General features: G+C 42.9%; 1 protein-coding gene across 1 annotated transcript in view; it reads right to left on the bottom strand.

The window, feature by feature from the left end:
* The window catches only part of GABBR2 (gamma-aminobutyric acid type B receptor subunit 2), a 581,362-nt gene that overhangs the window by 305,376 nt on the left and 249,834 nt on the right, over positions 1 to 26,152 (bottom strand). The window contains exon 3 of the mRNA XM_066578831.1: positions 24,235 to 24,405. Coding sequence (XP_066434928.1) covers positions 24,235 to 24,405 — 171 coding nt within the window. The remainder of the gene's footprint in view (positions 1 to 24,234; positions 24,406 to 26,152) is intronic.

Below are 26,152 nucleotides of genomic sequence, written 5' to 3'. Positions count from 1 at the left end.
TTCTGAAGCCATAACTTTTTATTTTTTCATCGACATAGTTGTGCAAGGCCACATTTTTTGCGGGATGTCCCGTAGTATGTGCTGGTGCCATTTTAGAATACATATGACTTTTTGGTCGCTTTTTATTGCATTTTTTCTTGGAGACAGGGTGACTGAAAAAGCGCATTTCTGGCATTCTATATTTTTTTTATGACGACATTCATCATACGGGGTAAATAAATGATTACTTTGGTAGATCAGACTTTTACGGACGCGCCGATATAAAATATGTATTTCTTTTATTATTTAGATTCTTTTATTATAAATATGGCAAAAAGGTGTTTTTTTGTTTTTTTTTACTTCTATTACTTTTTGTTAATAATTAGTAAAACTTTATTTATCTTACATAAAATAGTAACATAGTATTTTGGCTCAATGAAGACAATGTCCATCTAATTCAGCCGGTTTCAACTTCCCCTTGTTGGTCCAGAGGTACGCAAAAAAAAAAAAACAAGCAGCCATTTAGCTCATTTGGAGGAAAAAAATTCCTTCATGACTCCATAATGGCAGCCAGAATAATCCCTGGATGAACATTTGAGATCATCAACCCCGCTGGTCACCTAATGTCTATATCCTGTAATATCATAGCGCTCTAGAAAGGCATCTAGTCCCCTCTTAAACTCCTCTATTGAATTTGCCATCACCACATCCTCAGGCAGAGAGTTCCACAGTCTCACTGCTCTTACAGTAAGGGTGGCTTTACACGAGTGTGTTTTTGTGCGTGCATACACACGCACAAAAACACACGTCTATTACACCCAATGCATTCCCTTTGGTGTGTTCACATGTCCATGTTTTACAGGCGTGCCCCTGTAAAGATAGGACATGCGTGCACCATAAGGAATGCATGTATTGCCTTTAATGGAGCCACGGCAGCTGCTGGTGGCTCCGTTGAAGGCAATGGTCTGCCGGCCCCCCTTAATTGTTTTACATACAAGCTCTTCCCTGAAAAACAACCATTTTAGTGTAAAAAAAAAATATATACTTACCTGTCCGCCACTGCCGTGTCCCCCATGGGGGACATGTGACAGATGTTTTCTTCATCCCTGTGCAGAATAAAGAATTCCCTGCTGCACCTGTCACATCTGTGACAGATGCAACAAAGGAATTCTAAATCCCTGTGGGAATAAAGAATTCCCTACTGCAGCTGTCACAGATTACAGCTACAGTAGGGGGCCCAGCTGCCGGCACCCCGTAATTGTTTTTCAGGGAAGGGCTTTAAATATAAGCCCTTCCCTGAAAAACAAGGCAAAGTAGTGTTAAAAATAACAAAAACCACATACTCAACTTCCTTCGGCTGCCAGGGCTTAGGCCGCGTCCGGTCTGCACTGTCCCCCGCTTTTCAATGCCGTTCTTTGAGCAGGTGGGGATTAACACAGCCAATCACAGGCAGCTCTCGCCTGTCATTCATTCAGCAGGAGCTGCCTGGGCTCAGCCGCATCCTCTCTGTGCTGTCCCCGGATCTGCAATGCAGTTCTTTCATCAGCCGGGGATTTAAAATCCCCGCCTGCTGAAAGAGCTGCTTGTGATTGGCTGAGGCGCTCAGCCAATCACATGCAGCTCTCTACTGTCATTCATTCAGCTATTGAATGACAGCTGAGAGCTATTGAATGACAGCTGAGAGCTGCCTCTGATTGGCTGAGCACTGTGACTAATCAGAGTCCAAATCCCCTCCTGCTGAAAGCACTTTAGAACAGTGCAGAGAGAAGACCCAGCTGGACGCGCCTGAGCCCTGGCAGCTGCAGAGAGGTGAGTATATATATTTTTTATTTTTTACACATTTTAGGGATGATTTTCAGGGAAGGACTTATATTTAAAGGGCTTGCCGGCAGCCCATTGCTTTCAATGGAGCCGGCTGTAGCTCCAGCTCAATTGAATTAAATAGGAGAACATCGCGCTCCTGTACCATGGCTGTGCCAGAGGATCGCGATATTCTCTGTATGTCAATGGGGCCGCCGTTGCTGCTGCCAGCCCCACTGACCAAAGGTGAAACCCCTGGATGTGACAGCATTCCGGGGCTTCACATCCAAGTGGCATCGCACTTTATGTGTGCATAAACGCTGCCTCATGTGGGTTTTTCAGCGTGATGGTCACGCAAATTTTTGTACGCATGTGTTTTTGCGCACATAAATTCGCCCATCTGACTGAGCCCTTATTAGTTTCATTGAGCGTAAAAAAGTTAAATTTATAATTGTTTATTTTTTAAATTTTTATATTTACGTTAAAATAAAGTTCAGGAATCAGTTTCGCATTTTGTTTCAGACATTTTCATATATAATTTGAGTGGTTTTAGATTAAAGGGAGCATATAGTAATGATTTTAGTTGGCATTGGGTCATTTTCTTTTTTATGCATTTATTTTTATTTTATTCTGTAATTTTTTAAAATTTACTTTTGTAATTTTTTTAAAATATGCTTAATATGACATTATATAAGACCTCTGGGGGTCATTCACATTGTCTTTTTCCCCCTTAATTTCACACTTTTTCACTATAGCTGAGTCATTCATAGGAGCTGCATCCATAGGAGCTTCAGTTACAGAAAAAAACATCCCCCTGTAGTGACAATAGTCTCTGGCAGAGCTGATCTGGGTCTGATAGGACCCTGCAGCTCTGCTGTGCTATGGGGCACCCGTTGGTCACATGATCATCAGGTTGAATAGCGGAAGTAACACTTCCGTTTTCTCACTTTATAATATTGCGCTCATTGATTGCTATGTAGCCTGGAAAACCTCCAGGTCCTCGGCTGTGTCTGACAGCCGAGGACCCAACCTGCTCCTGCTTAATTGCAGGAACAGAAGCTTTAATCCTGCACCGTACTTTTACTATTGGCCAGGATTAATGCCCAGAACCAATTGCCATGAATTTCCACACTTGGTCCTTAAGGGGTTAATTCTATTTGGGCACATTATACCACTCTGTGTGTAAGAACTTAAGGTTGCAGTGATTTACAGAGGGATGTCACAATACTCATTCATATAGGGGATAAATTGTTTTTACTAATTTGTTTTTTATATTTCAACAAAATTTCATATAATCTGGAAATAAGTATTAATTAGGTTTCCTACTCATTTATGTCCAATATTTACTGCTAAATTTGAACCCCCCCCCCTCCCCCATAGTCACATTAAATTTGGGAAAAAACTGAATTTACGTTCCATGTAAATATATTTGGCCCAGAATTTATTTGTCTAAAGTGCATTTTTAATCCCTTTAGCTACCCTGTTTCCCCGAAAATAAGACAGTGTCTTATGTAAATTTTTGCTCAAAAAGATTTAACGTTTTTACATGTATAGCTGTCTGGGAACTATTTAAATTGACTTTTTTTTTTTAATTAACTGTAAGGAGGGCTTAATTTTGGAGTAGGATTTATATTTCGAGCATCCTGAAAAATCATTTTGCATCCTCAAAAATCCTTGAAAATCATGCTAGGTCTCATTTTCAGGGAAACAGGTTACATAATTTATTTTCGCCTTAAGAACTAGTAAGCCATTTTTCCATTTGTGTTCCAGCGGTCGTAATGTTTGACCAGTGTAGCCAGATAACACCTTGTATTTTCAGGATAAGGGCGCCCACCCACTGGCGTTTGCGATTTTCGTGCGTTTTTCCCGCCTTTTCCGCGCGTTTTTCGCTGCGTTTTCGCGGCGTTTTCGCGGCTTTTCCATTAATTTCCATTGACTTTCATGGGTGCATTAGGAGAAAAATAAGGACACATATGCAACGGACAGTTCCTATGTTAAAAATCGCAACGCAACGCAAAAAAAACGCCAGTGGACAGGAGTACATTCAATTCTAATTGCTCTTGAGAAAAAACGCAAAACGCAAACAAAAAAAATCGCCAGTGGGTGGGCGCCCTTAGTTCTAGTATTAAAAGAACCAATTTTGGGTAGGTATAATGTATGGATCAAGTTTTAATAGTTTTTTTTTCGCTGCGGGGATGGGAAAGAAAACATTGTATTTTGCAACCTGTTTTTAAGGTGCTCGCCATGTGATATGAATATTATGTTAACTTTATCCTAAGGATCAGAACAATTATAATAACCACAAATTTATAGAGCTGTTATTATGTTTTACTACTTTTGCACAATATAAACACTTGTCTTAACAAAAAGACATAGGGGAACATTTAATAAGGTCAGCAGTACCAATGCCGGTCTTAATCAATTTCCCTGTTACCTCTGTGCAGGCCGTGGGAACAACAACTTACACGAACGCAGCCTAAATAGATTCCTGGGAAGGAAAAGGTAAGTAGGGATATGCCTACACATTGGACACCAACAATGTACATAAACTGAATGCGCATACAAACAACCACAAAAACAGCAAACACCAAAGTACTGAGCAATGAACAAATACACATAGACAGATGGAATGGCTAATAAGAAAGTAAGAGATATTGGTTTGTATTTTGGCCAGAATACGTAAGCTCACAAGCCCACGTCAAGGGTCTTCGTTGTCTTAGGAGTCCCTACAAGACAATTAAAACTACAAAAGTGAGCCTTTCCTAAAAGTGGGGCGATCATTCCATGCTGGAACCTAGGGTCCTAGTTCCCCCTAGATGGTAACAGGCAGGAACACTAGACAAGGGAAATAAGAAAACAGGTGTCTGCAAACCTACAGACACAGACATCACCACACAGAAAATCAACTATGTATACAGACACAGAACAAGACATTGTTCACACCTAATGTCTGAACACCTGTGAACAGACATTGAATAAGTCACCGTCCAAATCAACAAACAGAGGCACATACCCCTTCATGTATTAAGCACATCCTCGTCATCTCCGTGTACCTTCTCAGAAATGTATACAATGTTCTAAACCACCAAGAAAAAGTTGTCATTTTGCTGCAAAACTCGGCATGCAGTTACATCTCGGGCAGATATACAAATTATTAGAGTTGTGGTGTGATTAGATGAACGGTCTCATCACCTGAGGCTCTAAAAGTGGTTCCCCCTTTGGCCTATAAAAAGGCTCTAAGAGGCTACTCGTGTGTAGTGACTTCTTCTTCCACCCAGTTAACAGAATTTGAGAGGGGGCACATTATTGGAATATGAGAAGCTGGATGGTCATATCACTGAATTGTCCACTACCTGGTCTATTCTAAGCAGACTGTTAGGAGGTGTTGTGACCAGTGGATGTGTGACGGCACACAATACAACCAGGCTCAGGACGACCTCAACAGACCACCAGTAGAGATTATCATCTGGCAAACATGAGCATCTCCAACTGTTTAGTTGTGCACCATCCAGACACCGGTCCCATTTCCAGCCACTTGACTAAAGGACATTGGGTCTCACAGTGCCTATTACATGTAATTCCTTTACCACTCACAGTCACCTCTATTTGCAGTGGTGTCTTGAATGATGAAATTGCCCTGCTACAAAGGGGAACTGAGTTGTCTTTAGCCAACGAATCCAGTATTTGTTTGGGTGATGATGATGGCCCTATTCTTGTTTGGAGACCATGGGATGAGCACCTCAATCCTGCCTTTGCTGTAGAGCGGCACACTGCCCTCTGCTGGTGTGATGGTCTGGGGGGGCCACCGCACACAACCGTCGGCCACCCCTAGGGATACGAGGGACAATGACAGCTCAGCGATATGTTCAGGACATCCTGCAGCCACATGTGTTCCTCTCATGGTGGCTTCCAAAAGGCAGCAGGATAATGCTCGGCCGCACAGACAAGGGGGGCAAAGGAACCTCTACAACATTGTAGGGCAAAATGGAAAAAACAAAGTTGCACTATTTTGGGAGTTATTTTTACAGCATTCACGGCACAATAAAAATGACATGTTACTTTTATTCTGTGGGTCAGTCTGATCATGGCGATATCAAATTTAGGCTTTATTCACACGAGCGTATATCGGCCGGGCTTTCATGCCCAGCCGATACACTTTGCCCATCTGATGCACTGGTTTACAATGCATCAGTTCAAATTGACATATTCCAGTGTCAGAATACAGTGGCAGCTTCCATAGACTCCTATGGAGAAGAGAAGTGGGAGGTGGTTTCGCAGCCGAGAGCCAGCGAGTGGATGAAAAGGGGGAGGCATTTTAGCAGAGCTACACTGTCTCCCCCCGCCCAATGGCACAAACTGCACATTCACAAGATTTTCGGTCAAGCTGTGGCCATGACACAGCAGAGCAAAAATCGCTGTGGCCATGTGAAAGAACCCTTACATAGTTTTTTTTAGTACTACTTAAAAATAACCTTTAAAGATTACTTTTTAATCGCGTTTTATTCGATTTTTTTCTTTAAGATTGGCTAAGCAAAAAAGTGCAATTCTGACATTGCGTATTTTTCTTTTCTGATGACATTCACCATACGAGATAAATAATGCATTACTTTGGTAGATCAGACTTTTATGGATGCAGCGATACCAAATATGTTTTTGTTTTCTGTTTTGATTTGTTCATTATAATTATGGGAAAAGTTGTTGTTGTTTTTTTACTTTTATTACCTTTTATTTTATTAATAATGAATAAAACATTTTTTAAAACTGACTCTTACTTTTTTTTAGTTCCCATATGGGACTTGAACTTGTGATGACTTGATTGCTTCTACTATATTTTGAGCAGCATGCTAGACTGCCTTGCTATCCAAACTGTAACCAATGATCCCAGGCCGCTTGGGACATGTCAGTTCAGATCGGGACATTTAAATATCGCTGGCAGAATTTAAAGTGTAATTTAAAGAGTTAATGGCTAAGATCTGAGCTCTCTCTCATTGTGGCTGTTGTGGATGGGTGTCAGCTGTGTATAGAGTAAGCTCCCCCTGCAAGCCCGCTTGATACAGTGACACCTAATGTGCAACGTACATGTATGGCACATGTAGGAAGGGGCTAATGTTGGGACATTGCTGCTGTAAATTTTTTATAGTAGGCATTAAGTTTTTGTGCACCCGTAAGAGAAGGGAGTAGCGATTGTGAACTGCTATGCTGATATTTACATATCTGGGCCAGATGCCAGTCTATTTGCTTTCAGGTTAGTGAGAAAAATGACCCCAGCACTGTGCAATGCGTCTGCTTTTTTCTTTCCAGGGCAATGTCACCAGAAAAGAGGAGTACGGCTTGCTTAAATTTAATGTTACTGGCCCTTTAAGAGGGGACTACTCATTGCTCAGCAAAGTAAGTGCTATTTGAAGAGTTTTCTCTGACAACTAGAATTTCATCTCAGGATGGCTCTCAAATAACACTAGTACCTCAGGGGGCTAAACATATTGTAGTTAGTACCCTCTAGTCTAGCACACTGATGGTGATTAGTAGTGCAGCCAATATTTGGTTAGCATTAACATGGCAGAGGAGAGTAAACTCTCATGCACGGTATTACTGTTGGCCAATTCGAGAAGTCTTGATGTGAGTACAGATGATGCTGGATGTAACCTTTGTCACTGGTAGTGAGACGGAATAGAGTATAAAATGAAGTTCTTGATTGTTGTTGACATGGTGAGCACTATGAGCAAGCTACAGCGGTTAAAGAGAAGGTCCATTCTTGGAGTAGTTGCCCGAAGCTACCTGCTAGAGGGCATTAGTTGTCTCCCAGGCTGTGTTTTGAAGTTGAGTCAGGGCTCCATCAGATGAGCATATTTTAGCAAAGCGCGCAGAATAGAACCCATTGATTTCAATGGGTTTATTCTCTTTTCTTTTTTTTTTGTCCACGTGGTTCACATGGGCAAAAAAAAAAAATAAGTCCCACTCTATGTTGTGCACACTGAAGAGACCCATAGAGGTCTATGGAAGATGCACAAATACGCACATATGTATGTGTGAGTATGCGTAAAATGCTGCGCATACCCGCAAACACTGGCACCTTGCTTGGCTTAACAGCCATTTAAATCAGGGCAGGGTGCTTCCCTCCTCCATGTGATATAGCGGTGGCTGAGCAAATACGCTCAGTATTTGCGCAGGCATATGCACAACGTACACTCACTCGTTCCCTGGCCAAAAAAGTTGTGTAGAAGTTATTGTACTTTGCAATACGCCCGTATGCAGCTTCCCTCAGTGTGATTACCTGTTTGCTGAGATCTGGAGAGCCTTGTCAAGGTGAAGACCTGACGAGGTGGACAGGAGGTGATGGAATTTGGTAACCAGATTCCAGGTGGCGGACGTGAGCAAGTATCAGTAGTGACCTGAAGTGGGCAGGAGTACTATAGAGGCTGTTGAGTATCATAACAGTGGGCTACAGACACCTTGCATGACCCTCACCTATGTGCACTCTTTAAGAGGCTCTTGAAACTGCATGCTTATTGAACTATTTATGACTGCCAAGCTAATGGCCTCTTTGAAAAAAAGTTCAAGTATTGCGTTGGAACTTTCTGCCTCAGTTTGTCTTACGGCTTAGACACATGGGCTTGTCACAACGGGAGAAAACAAAACCATTGATTTCCATGGTTTTGTTTTGACTAGAGGAATTCTCGCGCATTAATACTATATTTCTCGATGTAGTTTTTCTATGTGTAAAAAAAGATAGGGCAGGACTAGAGATGAGCGAGCATACTCGCTAAGGCACATTCCTCGAGGGAGTAGTGCCTTAGCTGAGTATCTCCCCGCTCGTCTCTAAAGATTCGGGGGGGCAGTGGGGGAGAGCGGGGAGGAACGGAGGGGAGATCTCTCTCTCCCTCTCCCCCCCCCCCCCCCGCTCCCCACCGCAACTCACCTGTCACCCGCGCCAGCCCCCGAATCTTTAGAGACGAGCGGGGAGATACTCGGCTAAGGCACTACTCGCTCGAGTAATGTGCCTTAGCGAGTATACTCGCTCATCTCTAGGCAGGACCAATCGTGCTACTTTTTTTTTACCGCCCACAATAGCGTGAAATTTAAATGGTAAGAAATAAATACATTTTGACTTGTTCATCCACAAATACGCTCCATAGCGGCGAGCGTATTTACACAAGCGCTTGTCTGAAGCCGCCCTAATCTCTGCCATCGAAAGAACTTGCTAACTTGATTCCACTCTTGATTCCACTCTGGTCTGCATGTATCCATATTTGTGTGAGCTTATATTGACAAAATCCTTTTTATTCCCCTGGTCTGCCTTTTTTACTAGGCACTATTCCCATTGGTTTATGAGTCATCCATTTGGAATATGTACCAGGAAAAGCTCCCGGAGTATATTAGTATATACCAAACATAGCCATCCAGCCTTTAGATTGACACATTTTTGATCTCCGTTAACCATTTAATGTTGGTATCCTACAGAACAGTATGGTAGAACACACTTTCCCATGCCGAGGCATAGCTCAAGAAATGTATGCCTTACGTCTTTATAGCCTGAAAATCAATGACCAACGTATGTCACTGTAGAGTGTCGAAGCACTTAAAGAGCAAGTCTGTTAACTGGATGAAGTACAGAATGGCGCATTGTTAGTAACCACGTTACATTGGAGGGCTAATGTAAGCAACTAGCAAACCAAGAACCAATGCCTTATATAATCTGCAGAATGAGTTCTTTCTGTTAGGCTTGGGCTACATGCCAACTTCTGGCGACTCGCACTCAGATTGAGAGCAATGGGGTCACAGTGTGAGTCACAAGTGGCCGTGAAAAATCCATCAAGGTTTAGGTTTTTGTGAGTCAGTTGCAGCAAACCTCAACTTGCACTGTGACCACACTGACCTCAATATGAGTGTGAGGTCGGCGGTGCTACACAGCAATGTTTGGTTGCACGATCGCTATGGCGGCCAAAGTTGCCATGTAGCCCTAAGTAATAGAATACCAAAAGAAGAACAACCGCGCAAAACATGACAAATCTATAAAATATATAAATCTTTATTGAATAAATAAAATGTCAAACGTTAAAAAAGATGGAGTGTCACACAGAGCTTCAGCAGATACGAAGCCATATAGAATAGTTACTGCCGTGCGTGTCATAATAGAGAGTAATAAACATACAAGCGCACAACCGTAGATGATAGAAAGTTCAAGTACAAACATTTTTTTTTTATACTTAGCCCGTAAGAAGTATATTGGATCCACATGGCCAAAAGCCGCAGAACCAATATACTTCTTATGGGTTAAGTAGAAGAAATAATTTTGCACTTGCACTTTCAATCATCTATGGTTGTAGGGCAGTATGTTTGTTACTCTCTATTATGACATGCACGGTTGTAAGGCCGGGTTAACACGACTGTATGCGTATTTGCACGCACTTAAGCGCTGTGTATTTAAGGAATGAATTCTGCTTTTTTCTGGGCACATCAGTATATTTTCCTCTACTTTTTGTGTATGCAAGGCAACTGCATTTGCACGTGCCAAAAAAAAGCACTGATGCTCCCTGCCTTTAAAAATTGTTAATTAGTGTAATGAGTTCAAACGCACCAGAAAAATAGAGCATGCCGTGCTTGTCGGTTTTTTTTGCACAACCGAAATGCACAGGAAAATATGTGCATGTCAACTAATCCCCTGAATTAATGTACTTGCGTGCACAAATACACCAGTCTATAGCCAGCCTAAGGCCTCGGTCACACGAGCGTTTTTTGGTCTGATCTGCAGACGCGCTTGCGATCTGCAGATCTATAGACCCAATGCATCCCAATGGGAGCAGGCACATGTCCGTTTTTTATGCGGATGTGCGATAAATTATAGGACACAACGATTCGCAGAACGCGCCTATCTGCCTTCTGCGAATCGTTGGGCTCTATATATGCGCTCAATGGCAGCAGCGCCGGCCCCATTGAGAACATATACTAAGATTGTTCTCCTCTGCCACAGCTGTGTCACAGCTGTGCCACAACTGTGGCAGAGAAGAACAATGTTCTCCCATTCAAGTCATTGAATGACAGCTGAGAGCTGCTCTGATTGGTCCCTGCACTCAGCCAATCAGAGGCAGCACTCACTCACCCATTCATGAATTCATGAATGGGTGAGTGAGAGCTGCCTCTGATTGGTGAGGGCTGTGCCTGCTGAATACTACAGAGAGCAGTTCAGGAGAACTGCCAGCCGGAAGCAGCTGAACTCCGGCTGCAGGAACAAGGTGAGTATACTTTTTTTTTTTTTACACATTTTCAGGATGGTTTTCAGGGAAGGGCTTATATTTTAAGCCTTTCCCCGAAAATTCATCCAGCGCTTGCCGGCAGCCCATTGCTTTCAATGGAGCCGGCTGTATTGCTGGCTCCATTGAATTCAATGGGCGAACATCGTTCTCCTATGCCACAGCTGTGCCACAGCTGTGGCAGAGGATAGCGGGCAGCGCTGGGCCATTTCGCTGAAAACGCTGCTAGGTGCAGATTTTTCAGCGAATCGTCGGCCCTGGTCACGCGATTTGCGGACGCGCATCCGTTATGCGATTCGCAAATCACGTGAAAAAACGCCCGTGTGACTGAGGCCTGAGGGTGAACACCCACTGACGGGCCGACTTCCCTGTGATGCGAGAGTGAGTGAAAATGCATGATAATGAAACTAATGATTTTCAATGGTTTCATTTTCATTAGCGATGTTTTCACTGTAACCTCGCATCGCAAAGAAGGATCTGCGATATCGCCCATTGTTTTCAGTGTGGCCGGCAGCAGCAGCACAGGCCCCATTAAAATCAATAGAAGATCGCGAAGCAGTCTAGGAACCCCCCCCCCCCGAGAGAGAAGAAAGGGGGGGGGGCAGAGCTATAGAGGATCTGTGACATATTTCCCCATATCTGGAGATATAGGGGGCGGGGCTACTGGGTTTCCCAAGAGCGGGGGCAGGGCTAGAGAGGTTATTATAGTAATCTCTCTCTTGCCCAGTGAGGGGGCAGGACTAGTGGGTCTATCTGGATCCTTTCTTGCACCTCATCTTTTTTTTACGCCACTTTCAAATGGGTGACAGCAATATCACCACAAGAATATCACAGCTGTGATCTGTGCGATATTGCTGCATTTTCTTGCTGAGATATCACAATTTTGTCGTGCTACAAAGTTGCGTGGCTTTGTTGGTTCTCGACTGCTGTGACTGGCTGAGCCATGGCACTCGAGAACCAATCAGAGCCAGTGCTTCCTGAAGGTGGGATTTTTGAACCCCTGACCAGGAAGCGCTAACTGAAGACTGCAGACAAGTGTACCTGAGCTTCGGAGGAGAAGTACGGCGGAGCGGACAGAAAGGAAGAGTCGATAGGGAAACATGGGCTACAAAACATAGAAAATCACTGCAATATTCAGCATGCCACAGTTTTTTTTCACAATGTAGCAGCCTACAAAACATCGCTAATGTGAAGAAACCCATTGGAAAGCATGGGCTTCACTTACATGCAATTTGCGGGAAAGCGGCCTTAACAACTTAGAGACCACCCAATAGTGTTTTTATGTCCTGGCTGGCTGGGCTTTAATCCCCAGGGCCGTAAAAACATGCTTCCTCTGGGGATTAAAGTCCTGCAGGCTGTGGACCTGGCAGCTCCATGCTATCAGTTACCAGAGGTAGCTGACAACCTGGAACTGTCATGGCGTGCCGCGGGAAGCCCTCGCCAGTCACATGATCACTGGTATCCAATGGATATCGGTGATCGCATTAAAGTAAATACGAAGTTCAAAAAAGTTAAAGTTTCAGCTCCCCTCATGGATTCACTCCGTGAGGGGAGCTGAGAGTAGTCACCCCTGTTCTCTCCGATGTCCCGCGGCATTTTGGTCATCCAGACATCACAACGCCACGTGCAGAAGGCCGGAAGGCCTGGGAAATGTAACAGCTCTCTGCTCCCAGCTAGTATGAGTAGCTGAGAGCAGGGAGCTGTCACCGGTGACTGCTGTATGAGGTCCCTGGTCACATGATTGCTGTTATCCAACAGATAACAGCGATGATGTAAAAGCAAAAAAAGAGTAAACAAAAATAAAAAAGTTTTTTTCATCTCCCCTCATGGATCATATCCGTGAGGGGAGATAAAATTACGTACCTGAGGCCTGCGGATTTATTTGCGGACCTTACCCCAGCTCCTGCACAAAAGCCGCGGATTGCTGGGGTAATTTAAGATCTCCCAGCTTCTGGCTACCAAACGCAGCCGAGAGCCTGGAGATTTCATGGGGGGCCGCTGTATACAGTCCTTGGTCACGTGATTGCTATCCAAAGGACAACGTCAATTGTGTAAAAGCAAAAAAAAAAAGCTAAAATTTTACCTCCCGTCACGGTTCTGATCAGCCTAGAGCAGTGATCGAGGGCCACAGTGAGCGGTCCCCAATCACATGATCGCCATTATCCAACAGATGATGGAGATCACATAAAAGGTAAAAGACAGTTGAAGTTTGATGCTCCTTTCGGTTTGGGCCCTGATGTACATACAGACAGAAAATTAAGGTCACAACAGATATGTTTCTGAACACGGGACAAACAGGGGTATCCATTTTAAGGTGAAAGTCTTCATTCATATGTGTGCTGTACAAAAAAAACTATTTTTAAAATTGCAAAAAAACGAAAGTCGTAATTTTTTCCCTTCTGCTTTGCTTAGATTTATTCAAAAACTGTCGAGTCAAAATACGCAGTACACCCCTAGATGAATTCATTAAGGGGTCTAGATTTCAAAATGGGGTCACTTGTGGGGGTTCTCCATCGTTTTGGTCGCTCAAGGGCTCTACAAGTGGGCAATGGGGCCCAAAACACCTTCAAGCAAAATGTCTGTTCTGAAAGCCACCGACTACTTCTTTTGGTTTAGGCCTCGTTGTGCATACGGACATAATATTAGGGCCACAATGGGTATGTTTCTGAACACAGAACAAACAGGGGGATCAAATTTGGGGTGTAAATCCTCCTTTTCATGTGCAATATAGAAAAAAAACTGTTTTTAAAATGAGATATTTTCAAAAATATGAATCTTTTTTTTCTCCTCCAAATTGCATTAACTCCTAAATAGAAACCGTGGGGTCACAATACTCCTGACCCTCCTCAGTGAATACGTTAAGGGGTGTAATTTTAAATTGTGGTCATTAGTGGGGGTATTTATCATTCTGACACCTATGAGCCTTTACAATCTTAGTCTGGTGCAGGAAAACAAAGTGTTCCTCAAAATGTTAATAACACTGTGCAACATAATTTTTGTAACAGATTAGCAGATTGGCGGCTCATAGTAACTTTAGTGCGCGGAAATCAAATATGATATCCGTTTTTTTCTACCACGTAAGATTTTCCAACTATGGAGAATAATGCAATCTAATTGCAGTTGTATTGTATTTTTTGGAAATCTGCCTATACAATTAATCCATTCAGCTCACCATTAAAGGGGTTGTCCCGCGGCAGCAAGTGGGTCTATACACTTCTGTATGGCCATATTAATGCACTTTGTAATGTACATTGTGCATTAATTATGAGCCATACAGAAGTTATAAGAAGTTTTTCACTTACCTGTTCCGTTGCTGGCGTCCTCGTTTCCATGGAGGCCGTCTAATTTTCGGCGTCTAATGGCCAAATTAGACGCGCTTGCGCAGTCCGGGTCTTCTTCTTTCCTCAATGGGGCCGCTCGTGCTGGATGCCGGCTCCTTGTAGCTCCGCCCCGTCATGTGCCGATTCCAGCCAATCAGGAGGCTGGAATCGGCAATGGACCGCACAGAAGCCCTGCGGTCCACCGAGGGTGAAGATCCCGGCGGCCATCTTCAGCAGGTAAGTAAGAAGTCATCGGAGCGCGGGGATTCAGGTAAGCACTCTCCGGTGTTCTTTTTTAACCCCTTCATCGGGGTTGTCTCGCGCCGGACGGGGGGGGGGGGGGGGGGGGGGTTGAAAAAAAAAAAAAACCGTTTCGGCGCGGGACAACCCCTTTAACCTTGCTTAATAAAAAAAACAACAAAAGTGATTGAGCAACGTTTTCACAATCACTGTTACACACTGTGCACTGACTGAACACTATAAGGGTAGTTTGATGTCACATATAGGGTATGCTTCCACGTAACGTAAACGCTGCGGATCATCCAGCATTAAGTTGTAATTAATGACCTGTGTTTTACAGGTCATTGGTTAGACTGAATAAAAGAATCAAAATCATGAAACAAAAATACATGTTTGGTATCGCTGCATCCGTAAAAGCCTGATCTATCAAAGTAATGCATTATTTACCCAGCATGGTGAACATCGTCCAAAAAAAAAGAATGCCAGAAATTCGCTTTCTTGGTCATTTTGTCTCCAAGAAAATGCTATAAAAGCGATAAAAAAAAGTCATTTGCATTCCAAAATCACACTAACGCAAACTACAGGATGTCCCACAAGGAATGAGCCCTTGCAAAACTAAGCGAACAGAAAAATAAAAAAGTTATTGCACGCAGAAGATGGCGGAAGAAAATAATTTTTAAAAAATTAAATGTATTTAAAAAAAATTAAAGTAGTACAGCAAAAAGAAAAAAAACCTACATAAATTTGTTTTGTAGGAATCGTACTGACCCATAGAATAACGTTATCATGTCGTTTTTGCAGTTTGTGGGCCGTAGAAACAAGATCGCAGAATTGTTGTTTTTTTCATTTTACTCCACTTATAACTTTTTAAAGGTTTTTCAGTACATTATATGGTACAATAAATAGTACCATTGAAAAATACAACTCGGCCCACAAAAAACAACAAGCCCTCATACAGCGACTTCGATGGATAAATAAAGGAGTTACAATATTTTTAAAGCAAAAAAAATGCTTGGTCACTAAGGGGTTAAATAACATGAAAATAAGACGTGCTGCTATTATTCTGTTTTATCAGTGGAATCAGCAGGTTTTAATTTTCAGAAACGTATCAATTACTTTTTGTTACGAAAACTAAAGAAAATTGTTGCACAGTGTAAATATTGTTAAATGTGCAAGTCTCCTAAATTTAAAAAAAATAAAAATAAAGTTTTTCAAAGTGCGCCCAGAATAAACTAAACAGAGGGAAATGTATACTTCATCAAAAATTTGTACGGTATGTTTGCACATATTTAACATATTGCAGTTGAAAATGTGAAAAAATAAGACTTTTTTCAAAATTTTCCCAATTTTGGCGCTTTTAATAAATATATACAAATTCTATTGGTCTATTTGTACCACCTAAATGAAGTACAACATGTGGCGAAAATATAATGTCAGAATCACCTGGATCTGCAAAACCTTTACGGAGTTATTCTATGCAGGGCTTATTTACACAACCGCATATCGGCTGGCGTTTTCACGGCTGTCCGATATACGCTTCCATCTGAGCAGTGCCCCCCATCTCTCCCCTTCAGCAGCTCTCTGCCTCTCTCCACCCCTCTGAGCGGTTTGTAATTGGAGTGGGTGGAACGGGGTGGAGCTAAGCTCCCGCCCTTCCCTTCTCCTTATCCATAGCCAGCAATGGGAGTGGGCAGGACAGAGCTGATCATAGCTCTGCCCCTGTCCTGCCGCCTCCATTGCAAACGCCGAAGTGGAGAAGAGAGGCAGAGAGCAGGTGAGGGGAAGGGAAGGGGGAACTGCTCAGAAGGAAGCATATATATCAGACGGCCGTGAAAACGCAGGCCGATGTACGCTCATGTAAGTAAGCCCTTAAAGTGACACATATCCGATTTCCAAAATTTGGCCCGGTCATTAAGGCGCAAACAGGCTTGATCACTAAGGGGTTAAGGTTTTATATCAATAAAGACTTCTATATTTAGTACATTTGTCATTTTTTGCTTGTTTTTTCTTCTTTTGCCATTTTTTGATATAGTGCACCTGGTATTACTATGATCACGTACACATGATGTGTTGGTTCCGGTCAGCTGTATAGTTTGGTTTCATCCCACAAAAAGAGAAAATGTTTGCGGTAATAGTGATAAAAGATAATCTATAATTAGTCGTCACGGTGCGTTCTACTAGAAGCTACTCGGATACTGCAGCACATTTGCTGAGAGTTCCTGATGTTTATCAACACACATTTGGCTAACTCCTGTATCTTCCCTCCGTGTTGCCAGCAAACATTACCAAGGTTCAAACAATGCAGAAGTCTATTTTTATTCATATTTCAGTCGCTTTTTCTGGAGCTAAATCTACATGTAAGCACCGAAGAGTAAATCCTTTTGTCATTCAGAGGAGTCTCTAATCCCACCAGATGTTGATCATAAGAGAGTCCTAATGAGAACTAGTCATGGCAGATGGTTTGCACACTCAGGCATTTTTATGCAATTCATATGTGCATGGAACACTAGAAGGTTATTGTTATTTTTTCTAGTGTTATTGTATTCATACTATAACCAATGTTGATGAAGAAAGCTTAGCTGCTCATAAGCTGCACAAATCCCCTCTCCATCGGAAATGCAGCGGCGCATCATACAAGAGGGATCTTAATCAAAAGTTCCTTAGCCTGTTATAGTTGGAGAAGTACTTCCTGATATCACACATGTGGGAATCTCACTTTTTTGTTATTGCTAATTGTAATAAGGATCTATATTATGTCTATGTGTCACAATGGACCGGGCAAAGTGGGTCAATGAATCTTCAGGCACGCATTCCATTCGGTTTCTATGTAATTATTTTATATTTCTTCTAGTTTCCTTGGATTGTTTGTGGCTATAGAATACCCAACTTGGGAGTAACCAAGTATAATAAACTTTCTAAGTTTTCTCCAGTATCTGTTGTTGTATGTTCCTCAAGAGTAAGATTCCTGATATATTCTAATATTGCCATGAATCATTTAAAGACGCAGCCCTAGTTCTGCTGCCTTCTCATTCAATATTGTTGTTACATTTTAAAACCTAATTACAAAACATACAAGCAGCTAGGGCTTTCTGATGGCATTTTCATACGTTTTTAGTAGTATTTTTTATATGAGTCATTTTAAAAGTGTTTTTCCAGGCGTTTGTGAAGTTAGCATTAGCTAGAGGCTGTACCATTTCTACCTTCTGCTGGAGCAGGTTAATTATCATTACCTTCTGTATTTACCTAAATAAGCTGCAGACCATAATTATACAGTCAGTAGGGTGAGCTGTGATCTCCTCTATTGTAACTGTGTGACAGGAGTTGTGTGATCATCATCAGGAAAGGTGATAGACATGTCTGTGTCCCCCTCTAGACAGTTTCTTTGGTAGGATTCATCCAACGGCATCACACACACGGAGAAATTTACTAGTTATAGATAGCATAAACCAAAGGAAGTCTGAGCTGCTCAGAACTGAGATCACATGACCATATAAATTTGGTATTGTCATAAACGTACTGGCCTGTAAAATTAGGTTTTTTTTTCCCCCAATCCCTCAAAAAAAATAAATAAAAGTTATACAGCTCATTACAAGATTACAAGCACCCAAAGATGATGCCATTAAAAATACAATTTGTCCTGCAAAAAGCTTGTCAACCGAAAAAATTTATGGCTCCTGGAAATAGACAATGAAAAGTGAAAAATGAATTGGTCATTTGTTGGCACAAACAGGCTTGGTCACTATGGGGTTAAGCTGGTGATTATTTTGAGCTTTTCATATCCCCTTTTCAAAAGCCATAGCTTTTTAATACTTCTGTGGACATAGCCGCATGAGGGCTTGTTTGTTATGGGCGGAGCTGTAGTTTTTACTGGTATCATTTTGGGGTACATATATGTATGACTTTTTGAAAATGTTGAGGGGTGTCACACAAGTAATCTAGTCACCTAAATATCATAAATAGAGATGAGCGAGCAGACTTGGTTAAGTCAATTACTCAAGCGAGCATCACTTGTTTTGAGTAACTGACTACTCGTCTGAAAAGATTCGGGGGGGCGGTAAGGTGGAGTGGGAGGGGAAGGGGGGGGGAGAGTGATAGATCTCTCTCTCTATCTTCCCCATGCTCACCGCCGCCGTCCCCCAAATCTTTTCGAACAAGTAGGCAGTTACTCGAAAAAATTGATGCTCGCTCGAGTAATTGCCTTAACCGAGCATGCTCACTCATTTCTAATCGTAAAGCACCAGGCCAGATGGGTTCTCAAATTAATATTTCATAACACTTCATTTAGCTTTAACTCTATACCTATGTGACACCTGGAGGCTTACAATCTTAGGCCTCGGTGAGACAACCGTTTTTTGCTGCGATTTGCAGATGCGCATGCGATCTGCGCATATATAGAACCATTGCTTCGCAATGGGATCGGTCAGATGTCCGCTTTTTATGCGGATGTCTGATAAATTATAGGACACGATGAATCGCAGATCGCGCCTGTCTGCGTTCTGCGATTCCTTGTGTTCTATATATGCGCTCAATGGGGCCAGCGGCAGCAGCGCCGACCCCATTGAGAACACATACTATAAAGATCGTTCTCCTCTGCCACAGCTGTGGCAGAGAAGATGATGTTCACCCATTGAATTCAATGGAGCTGGCAATACAGCCGGCTCCATTGAAAGCAATGGACTGCCAGCGAGCGCTGGATGAATTTTCGGGAAGGGCTTAAAATATAAGCCCTTCCCTGAAAACCATCCAAAAATGTGTAAAAATAAAAAAAATATATATACTCACCTTGTCCCTGCAGCCAGAGTTCAGCCGCGGACGGACGGCAGTTCTCCTGAACTGCTCTGTGTAGTATTCAGCAGGCGGGGATTGGGCTGCCTCTGATTGGTCACAGCCCTCACCAATCAGAGGCAGCTCTCACTCACCCATTCATGAATTCATGAATAGGTGAATGAGTGCTGCCTCTGATTGGCTCAGCGCAAGGACCAATCAGGGGCAGCTCTCAGCTATTGAATGACAGCTGAGAGCTGCCCCTGATTGGTCCCTGCGCTCAGCCAATCAGAGGCAGCACTCACTCACCCATTCATGAATTCATGAATGGATGAGTGAGAGCTGCCTCTGATTGGTGAGGGCTGTGAACAATCAGAGGCAGCCCATTCAGCAGGCGGGGATTTTAAATCCCCGCCTGCTGAATACTACACAGAGCAGTTCAAGAGAACTGCCGGTCGTCCGCGGCTGAACTCCAGCTGCAGGGACAAGGTGAGTATATATATTTTTTTATTTTTACACATTTTTGGACGGTTTTTAAGGGAAGGGCTTATATGTTTACGCCCTTCCCGAAAATTCATCCTGCGCTCACTGGCAGCCCATTGCTTTCAATGGGCGGACAGCGCACCTTTGATCAGGCCCGTTTCGCTGAAAACGCTGCTAGCTGCAGATTTTTTGGCGAATCGTCGGCCCCGGTCACGCGATTTGCAGACGCAATTCACAAATCGTGGCAAAAAACAGTCGTCTGACCGAGGCCTTAGACCTCTTTCACACGAGCGCGAATATCACGGCAAAGTTGGCCGCGCAATAAAAATTGCAACCATCTCTGCTGAAATTCGCATGAACGAAGAATAGCTGGGACCAAGTTGCGGCTATTATTCATGATTTTTTTGTCCATTCACACAGCCAGCTGCAGCGTATTGCAGGGAAATTACGCCACAGCCCTGAAATCCCTCGTTCGACAGAACTACTAGTAATCACTTTTAAATGCCTCACTAGAGGCCCCTGTCAGGGGTTAGCAGCGCTAGCCACTGTTAAACCCCCTTGCCCTCCCTTTTCTGACGGCTCCCAAAGACTCCCATAGAAGTCTATGGGGCCTCCAGTGTTTTTCGGTCCAAAGATAGGGCAAGGCCTATATTTTTCGGCAGCGTGGAATTTTGATTGCAGAAATCACGCGCTTGTGTGCTATATTTTTCAGTACAATATTTTTGCCAAAAAATTGTTCATCTGAATAAATCCATAGGCAACTGTTGGCTCTAATGGTCGTAATTTTATTGCACTGCTTCCTTAGCTGTGAAAGAGGCCTAATAACGGAGACAATTATAACACTGTCCAAACTCAGAAAACACTCAGACACAACATCAAATTTCAGGCCTATTTCCCTATTAAATATAGAGACTCAAAAATATACGTAAACGAGCAGCACAAAGACTTCTTAATGTTCTCCCATCACTGATCAGTCCAGACCAGGTTGGATTTATTAAGGGCAGACAGAAGAATCATTAATCTTATCCCAGTGATGGAGTCCCCTCTATGCCTTGTCTGCTCCCCTCTTTGGATTGGGCATTTGATATTTTGGGGTTTTGCCTTTCCAACATTATCAGTCTTTGGTTTAGTCGGTCCTAATTTATCTGCAATTAGGCTATTATCTTCTTCACCTTCCGCTAAGGTTATAATAAATGACCATTTCAGATTACTAGTCGAACATGCCAGGGCTGCCCTTTATCTCCTCTTATTTTTTCATTAATTTCAGAACCTTTGTCTGGTGTAAATACAGCAAACCTGAAGGGCTCAGCCAGATGGGCAAATTTTTCACGCATGTATAGGTGCAAGAAAAAAGTTGCACATCGCATGTAGAAAAAATTGTGTGACCGGGTGCATTCGCACTCACATGTCTTATTTTTTGCATGTGTGAATTTTAAGCGCTTCCAAAAAATGGACAGGTGACCGCTTTCATTGGAAAGCATTGGTTCTAATGTAGCTGTTTTTAAAATGCGCCTATAAATGCATGAAAAAAACGCTCGTCTGACTGAGCCCTAATATAGAAGGTGTACAAGTGACCAATACAAACCATAAAATTAATTTATTGATGTTATTCTGTCAATTTTCAATCCAGAATCCTTGATCCCTGAAGTGGTAAAGTTTTTTGATTTTTTTCGGATCTTTTTCCTACTACAACGTTAATTCCATAAAATCCTCGATTCTAGATTCTGATCCTCCGCCAATACTGAACTAAATTGTGCTTTTTGTTTTTTTTAATATAAGCTGTGTGTATAAAACACTGCAGTGTGAAGGCCACCTAATGGCTCAGTCAGACTATTATTCACACATTATAGGCGCACATCGTGTGTAGAAAAAATCCCGTAACTGGATACATTGGAACTCACATGTCCTATCTCTTGCAAGTGCAAATTTTTTTCACATGTGACCGCTTTTATTAGAAAGCATTGCTTCTTTTAGATGCGAGTCGCAAACGCACCTAACATGTGTGCACAAAAGCGCTCGTCTGACTGAGCCCTAAAATGTACACAAGAATAGAAAGAGATACAAACTACAGTGGATATACCAGCATAGTAAAGGGAAAGTGTCATCGGAGAATGACCTATTAGGCTGCTGCCGGCGGCTCCATTGAAAACAATGCTCTGCCAGCACCCTGCATTCTTTTTCAGGGAAGGGATTTATATATAAGCCCTTCCCTGAAAAAGAAAAATTTTAGTGTAAAAAAAAAATATATATATATACTTACCTTGCTCGTCATTCATTCGGCAAGAGCTGCCTGTGATTGGCTGAGCACGTCAGCCAATCACAAACAGCTCTTTCAGCAGGCAGGGAATTTTAAATCCCTGGTTGCTGATACATCAGCACCACAGTGCAGGGGACAGCAGGAGAAGACGCGGCTGTGCCCCCGCAGCTGAAGTGAGGTGAGTATCTATTTTTTTTGTTTTTTAAACCACTTTTACTTGATTCTCAGTGAAGGGCTTATATTTAAAGCCCTTCCCTGAAATCAATTGCCGGCAGCAGAATCCTCTACCGCAGCTGACGTGTAGCAGCTGCGGTAGAGAATTGAAGAATTCCTCTGCTGCATACGTCACAGATGTGGCAGATGTAGTAGCAGGGAATTCTTTTAACTAGTGGGGATAAAGGAAACATCCGCCGCATGCGCTCGTGTGAAGCCACCCTAAATGCCGTGAACAGCAGCTCGGTATGATGACGGTCACCATAGTCATATACAGAAAGAACAACTAAAAAACTGCACAGAAAAGGAAAACAAGGAATATAAATGACTTTCTGGTTTTGCTTAGTAAAAAAAATCTAGATATTTAATTCCCTTTAACTACATGTAGCAAAAATCAAAAAGGAAAAAAAGTAACAAAAGGAGCAACAGCGATCAATCCAGATATCTCATAAAGGAAATATTTGGATATCTGACATATATTTGAAAAGTTTTCCTTTGTCAGGCAAGCTTTTTTTTGCGCAAATAAGAAGCGCTCCACTCATTATCAAAATGCGTGTGATCGTAGCTCCGTGCTTATTAAAAGCAATGGACTGCTGGCACCCCCACATTGATTTTCGGGGAAGGGCTTAAAATATAAGCCCTTCCCTGAAAATCATCCCTAGGTGTAGAAAATAAACAAAAAAAAAGGATTACTCAACTAGCAGCTCTGTCCAGGCTCTGGCGCGTCTTCTCTCTTGCATGCCGGCAGTGATTTAAAGCACTTTCTTCTGGCCGGGATTTAAAAATCCCTGCCTTTTGAAAGTGCTGGTCTGATTAGCTGAGCGCTCAGCCAATCACAGGCAGTGCTCAGCCATTTATTGAATGACAGCTGAGCGCTGCCTCTGATTGGCTGAGCGCTGTGACCAATCATAGGCAGCACTCAGCTGTCATTAAATGAATGGCCGAGCGCTACCTGTGATTGGCTGAGTGCTCAGCCAATCAGACTAGCACTTTCAAGAGGCGGGGATTTTAAAAATCCCCGGCTATAAGAAAGTGCTTTAGATCAGTGTCAGCATGCAAGAGAGAAGATGCTGGAGCCCGGACAGCGCTGCTAGGTGAGTAATGTTTTTTTTTTTTTTCTACAGCTAGGGATGATTTTCAGGGAATGGCTTATATTTAAAGCCCTTCCCAGAAAATCACTGCCGGGTTTGCCTGCATCCCATTGCTTTCAATGGGGCCAGAGGCAGCAGTGCTGGTCCTGTTGAAAGCGATGGGCATGGAGCTATGGTCACGTGCATTTTGATAAAGCGTAGAGGGCTTTTTTTTGCGCTCATAGGTGCACAAAAAAAGCGCTCATCTGACTCAGCCCTACACTTTATAATATAGGTGTGAATCACTGGAATAGCTGCTGTCGACATCCTTCCTGATATACTTCCAATAACATGTAGATCTTTACTTGATATCTTATCACACACTTCTCTATTGATACTTAGATACAATTACACCAGCTTGTTTTATTTATCATAGTGTCATTAAAAATACATTCCAACCAGGAGCCCTTATATGGGTTAAATAAGTAGAACGTAGGTCATTGCGGTTACATAGTCAATGTAGCAAGGTTGTTCACCAAGCCTGTTGAGTATATGAGAAACCACATTGACTTTACTGAGATTACGCCGATAAATGTTTCAGAAGCTGTGGTTAAAGCCAACATGAGTGGATTGTGTCCATTAGCACTAAAGGAGGAGTATGTGAACTGATACACTCGGTACTAGAGCGTTAGCAAATGTGCGCTGTACATCATATTACACACATGGTCAACCTGGCGGATGCCTCATATACGTATATCCAACAACTATCTCTAGGAACGGTTCATCTTTGGACAACTTCTAGAATTACTTTCATAGGAAATCTGTTTCTGCTTGTAAAGTCACATCATGTGTTCATTTACCTCTGAGAATCGTTGTATGTCTTGAGTTAATGTTCCCACTCTTTGCCATTTGAAGAATTTGAGGAATTTTACTATGGCTGGATTGACTGCGTTATCTGATGGAACAGTCCGGAAAAAGTAGGGATATTTTTTTTTGTCTGCTAAGACTGGAGTTGTTGCAGCGAAGGACAGCTATAAGAAAAGAAAGGAAATAGTTAGAAATCATATACAGTGTAGAAAATACATTAAAAAGCAGAAATATGCGCCGGTCCATATCTGTCACTGAATATATAATGGATGCATATACACATAAAGAATATTATTGGACGATATTTGCAGTATCTATACTACTACTTTGTTTATATTGCAACTAATATACCCAATGCTTTATCAAAGTTGTATTACATCATTAGTCGGTGCCCACCCGCTATAGAGACGGCTTTGGCTGTAATGCAGTTATCAGTACAGTCTACATGTTTCTCAGATTGCATCTAATTAAGGCCTTAGTCAGACGGGCGTTTTTTCGCGCGATTTGCGGATCGCATGACGGATGCGCATCCGCAAATCGCGTGACCGGTGCGCGCAAGTCGCCCGCAAATCGCCCGAAAATCTGCTCCTAGCCGCGTTTCATTAGAAACAGGCCGGAGCTGTCGAGCGCATTGCATTCAATGGAGATGGCAATAGAGCCGCCTCCATTTAAAGCAATGCGCTGCGGGCGAGCCCAGGATGAATTGTCGGGAAGGGCTTAAATATATAAGCACTTCCCTGCAATTCATCCTAAAATGTGTTAAAATAAGAAAAAATTGTATACTCACCTTCTCCCGGCAGCCGGAGCTCCGCGTGGCCGTCCTGCAGTGGGTGTGAAGGGGGTGTGAGTCAGACCTGCCCCCTGATTGGCTCAGCGCTGAGCCAATCAGAGGCATGCCTCACTCACACCCATTCATGAATTCATGAATGGATGTGAGTCAGACCTGCCCCTGATTGGCTCAGCGCTGAGAGGCAGAAGTCACTCACCCATTAATGAATTCATGAATGAGTGTGTGAGTGAAACCTGCCTCTGATTGGTCAGGGCTGTGACCAATCAGAGGCAGATCATTCAGCAGGTGGGGATTTTAAAGCCCCGCCGGCTGATAGTGCCGAGAAGCAGTTCAGGAGAACTGACAGCGGCCGCAGCTGGACTCCGGCTGCAGCGGAAAGGTGAGTATACAATTTTTTTTTATTTTAACACATTTTAGGATGAATTGCAGGGAAGGGCTTATATATTTAAGCCCTTCCCGACAATTAACCCCGCGCACGCTGGCAGCCCATTGCTTTCAATGGAGCGGCTGTATTGCCGGCTCCATTGAATTCAATGGGCAAACATCGTTCTTCTCTGCCACAGCTGTTACAGCTGTGGCAGAGAAGAATGATTTGTCTTCTATATGTTCTCAATGGGGTCGGCGCTGCTGCTGCCGGCCCCATTGAGCGCATATAGAGAAGAGAACAGGAATCGCAGATCGCAGATAGGTGCGATCTACGATTTTTTTGTTCTATAATTTATCGGACGAGCGCATAAAAAGCGCTCATGTGTCCGATACCATTGCAAAGCAATGGTTTTATAAAATCACCAGACGCATGCGCATGCGCAAATCGCAGCTAAAAACGCTTGTCTGACTAAGGCCTAAAAGAGTATTTCAGTGATTAGACTTTTTTTTCTTAGTTTCCACCATTCCACTGGATGTGTGAAAACTGATAGATCAATGGCAGTCCAATCTCTGGGACCCCCACTGATTCTGAGAATAGGGGACCCATGTCCCGCCTATTTCGCAATTTTACATATTTCTGTAGTGTAGTGGAAATGGATCGGCTAGTCGCACATGTGCACCAATAGCTCCATTCCTCTCAAAGGCGCAGATAGCGGAGCTGTGCCCTGCTCAGCTATCTATCTGCCCTATTAAAA

Source organism: Eleutherodactylus coqui, chromosome 9 (genome assembly GCF_035609145.1).
Source record: "Eleutherodactylus coqui strain aEleCoq1 chromosome 9, aEleCoq1.hap1, whole genome shotgun sequence".
NCBI classification, from domain to species: domain Eukaryota; kingdom Metazoa; phylum Chordata; class Amphibia; order Anura; family Eleutherodactylidae; genus Eleutherodactylus; species Eleutherodactylus coqui.
The sequence above is the reverse complement of the archived record's forward strand: the minus strand, read 5'-3'. Positions and strand labels throughout refer to the sequence as shown.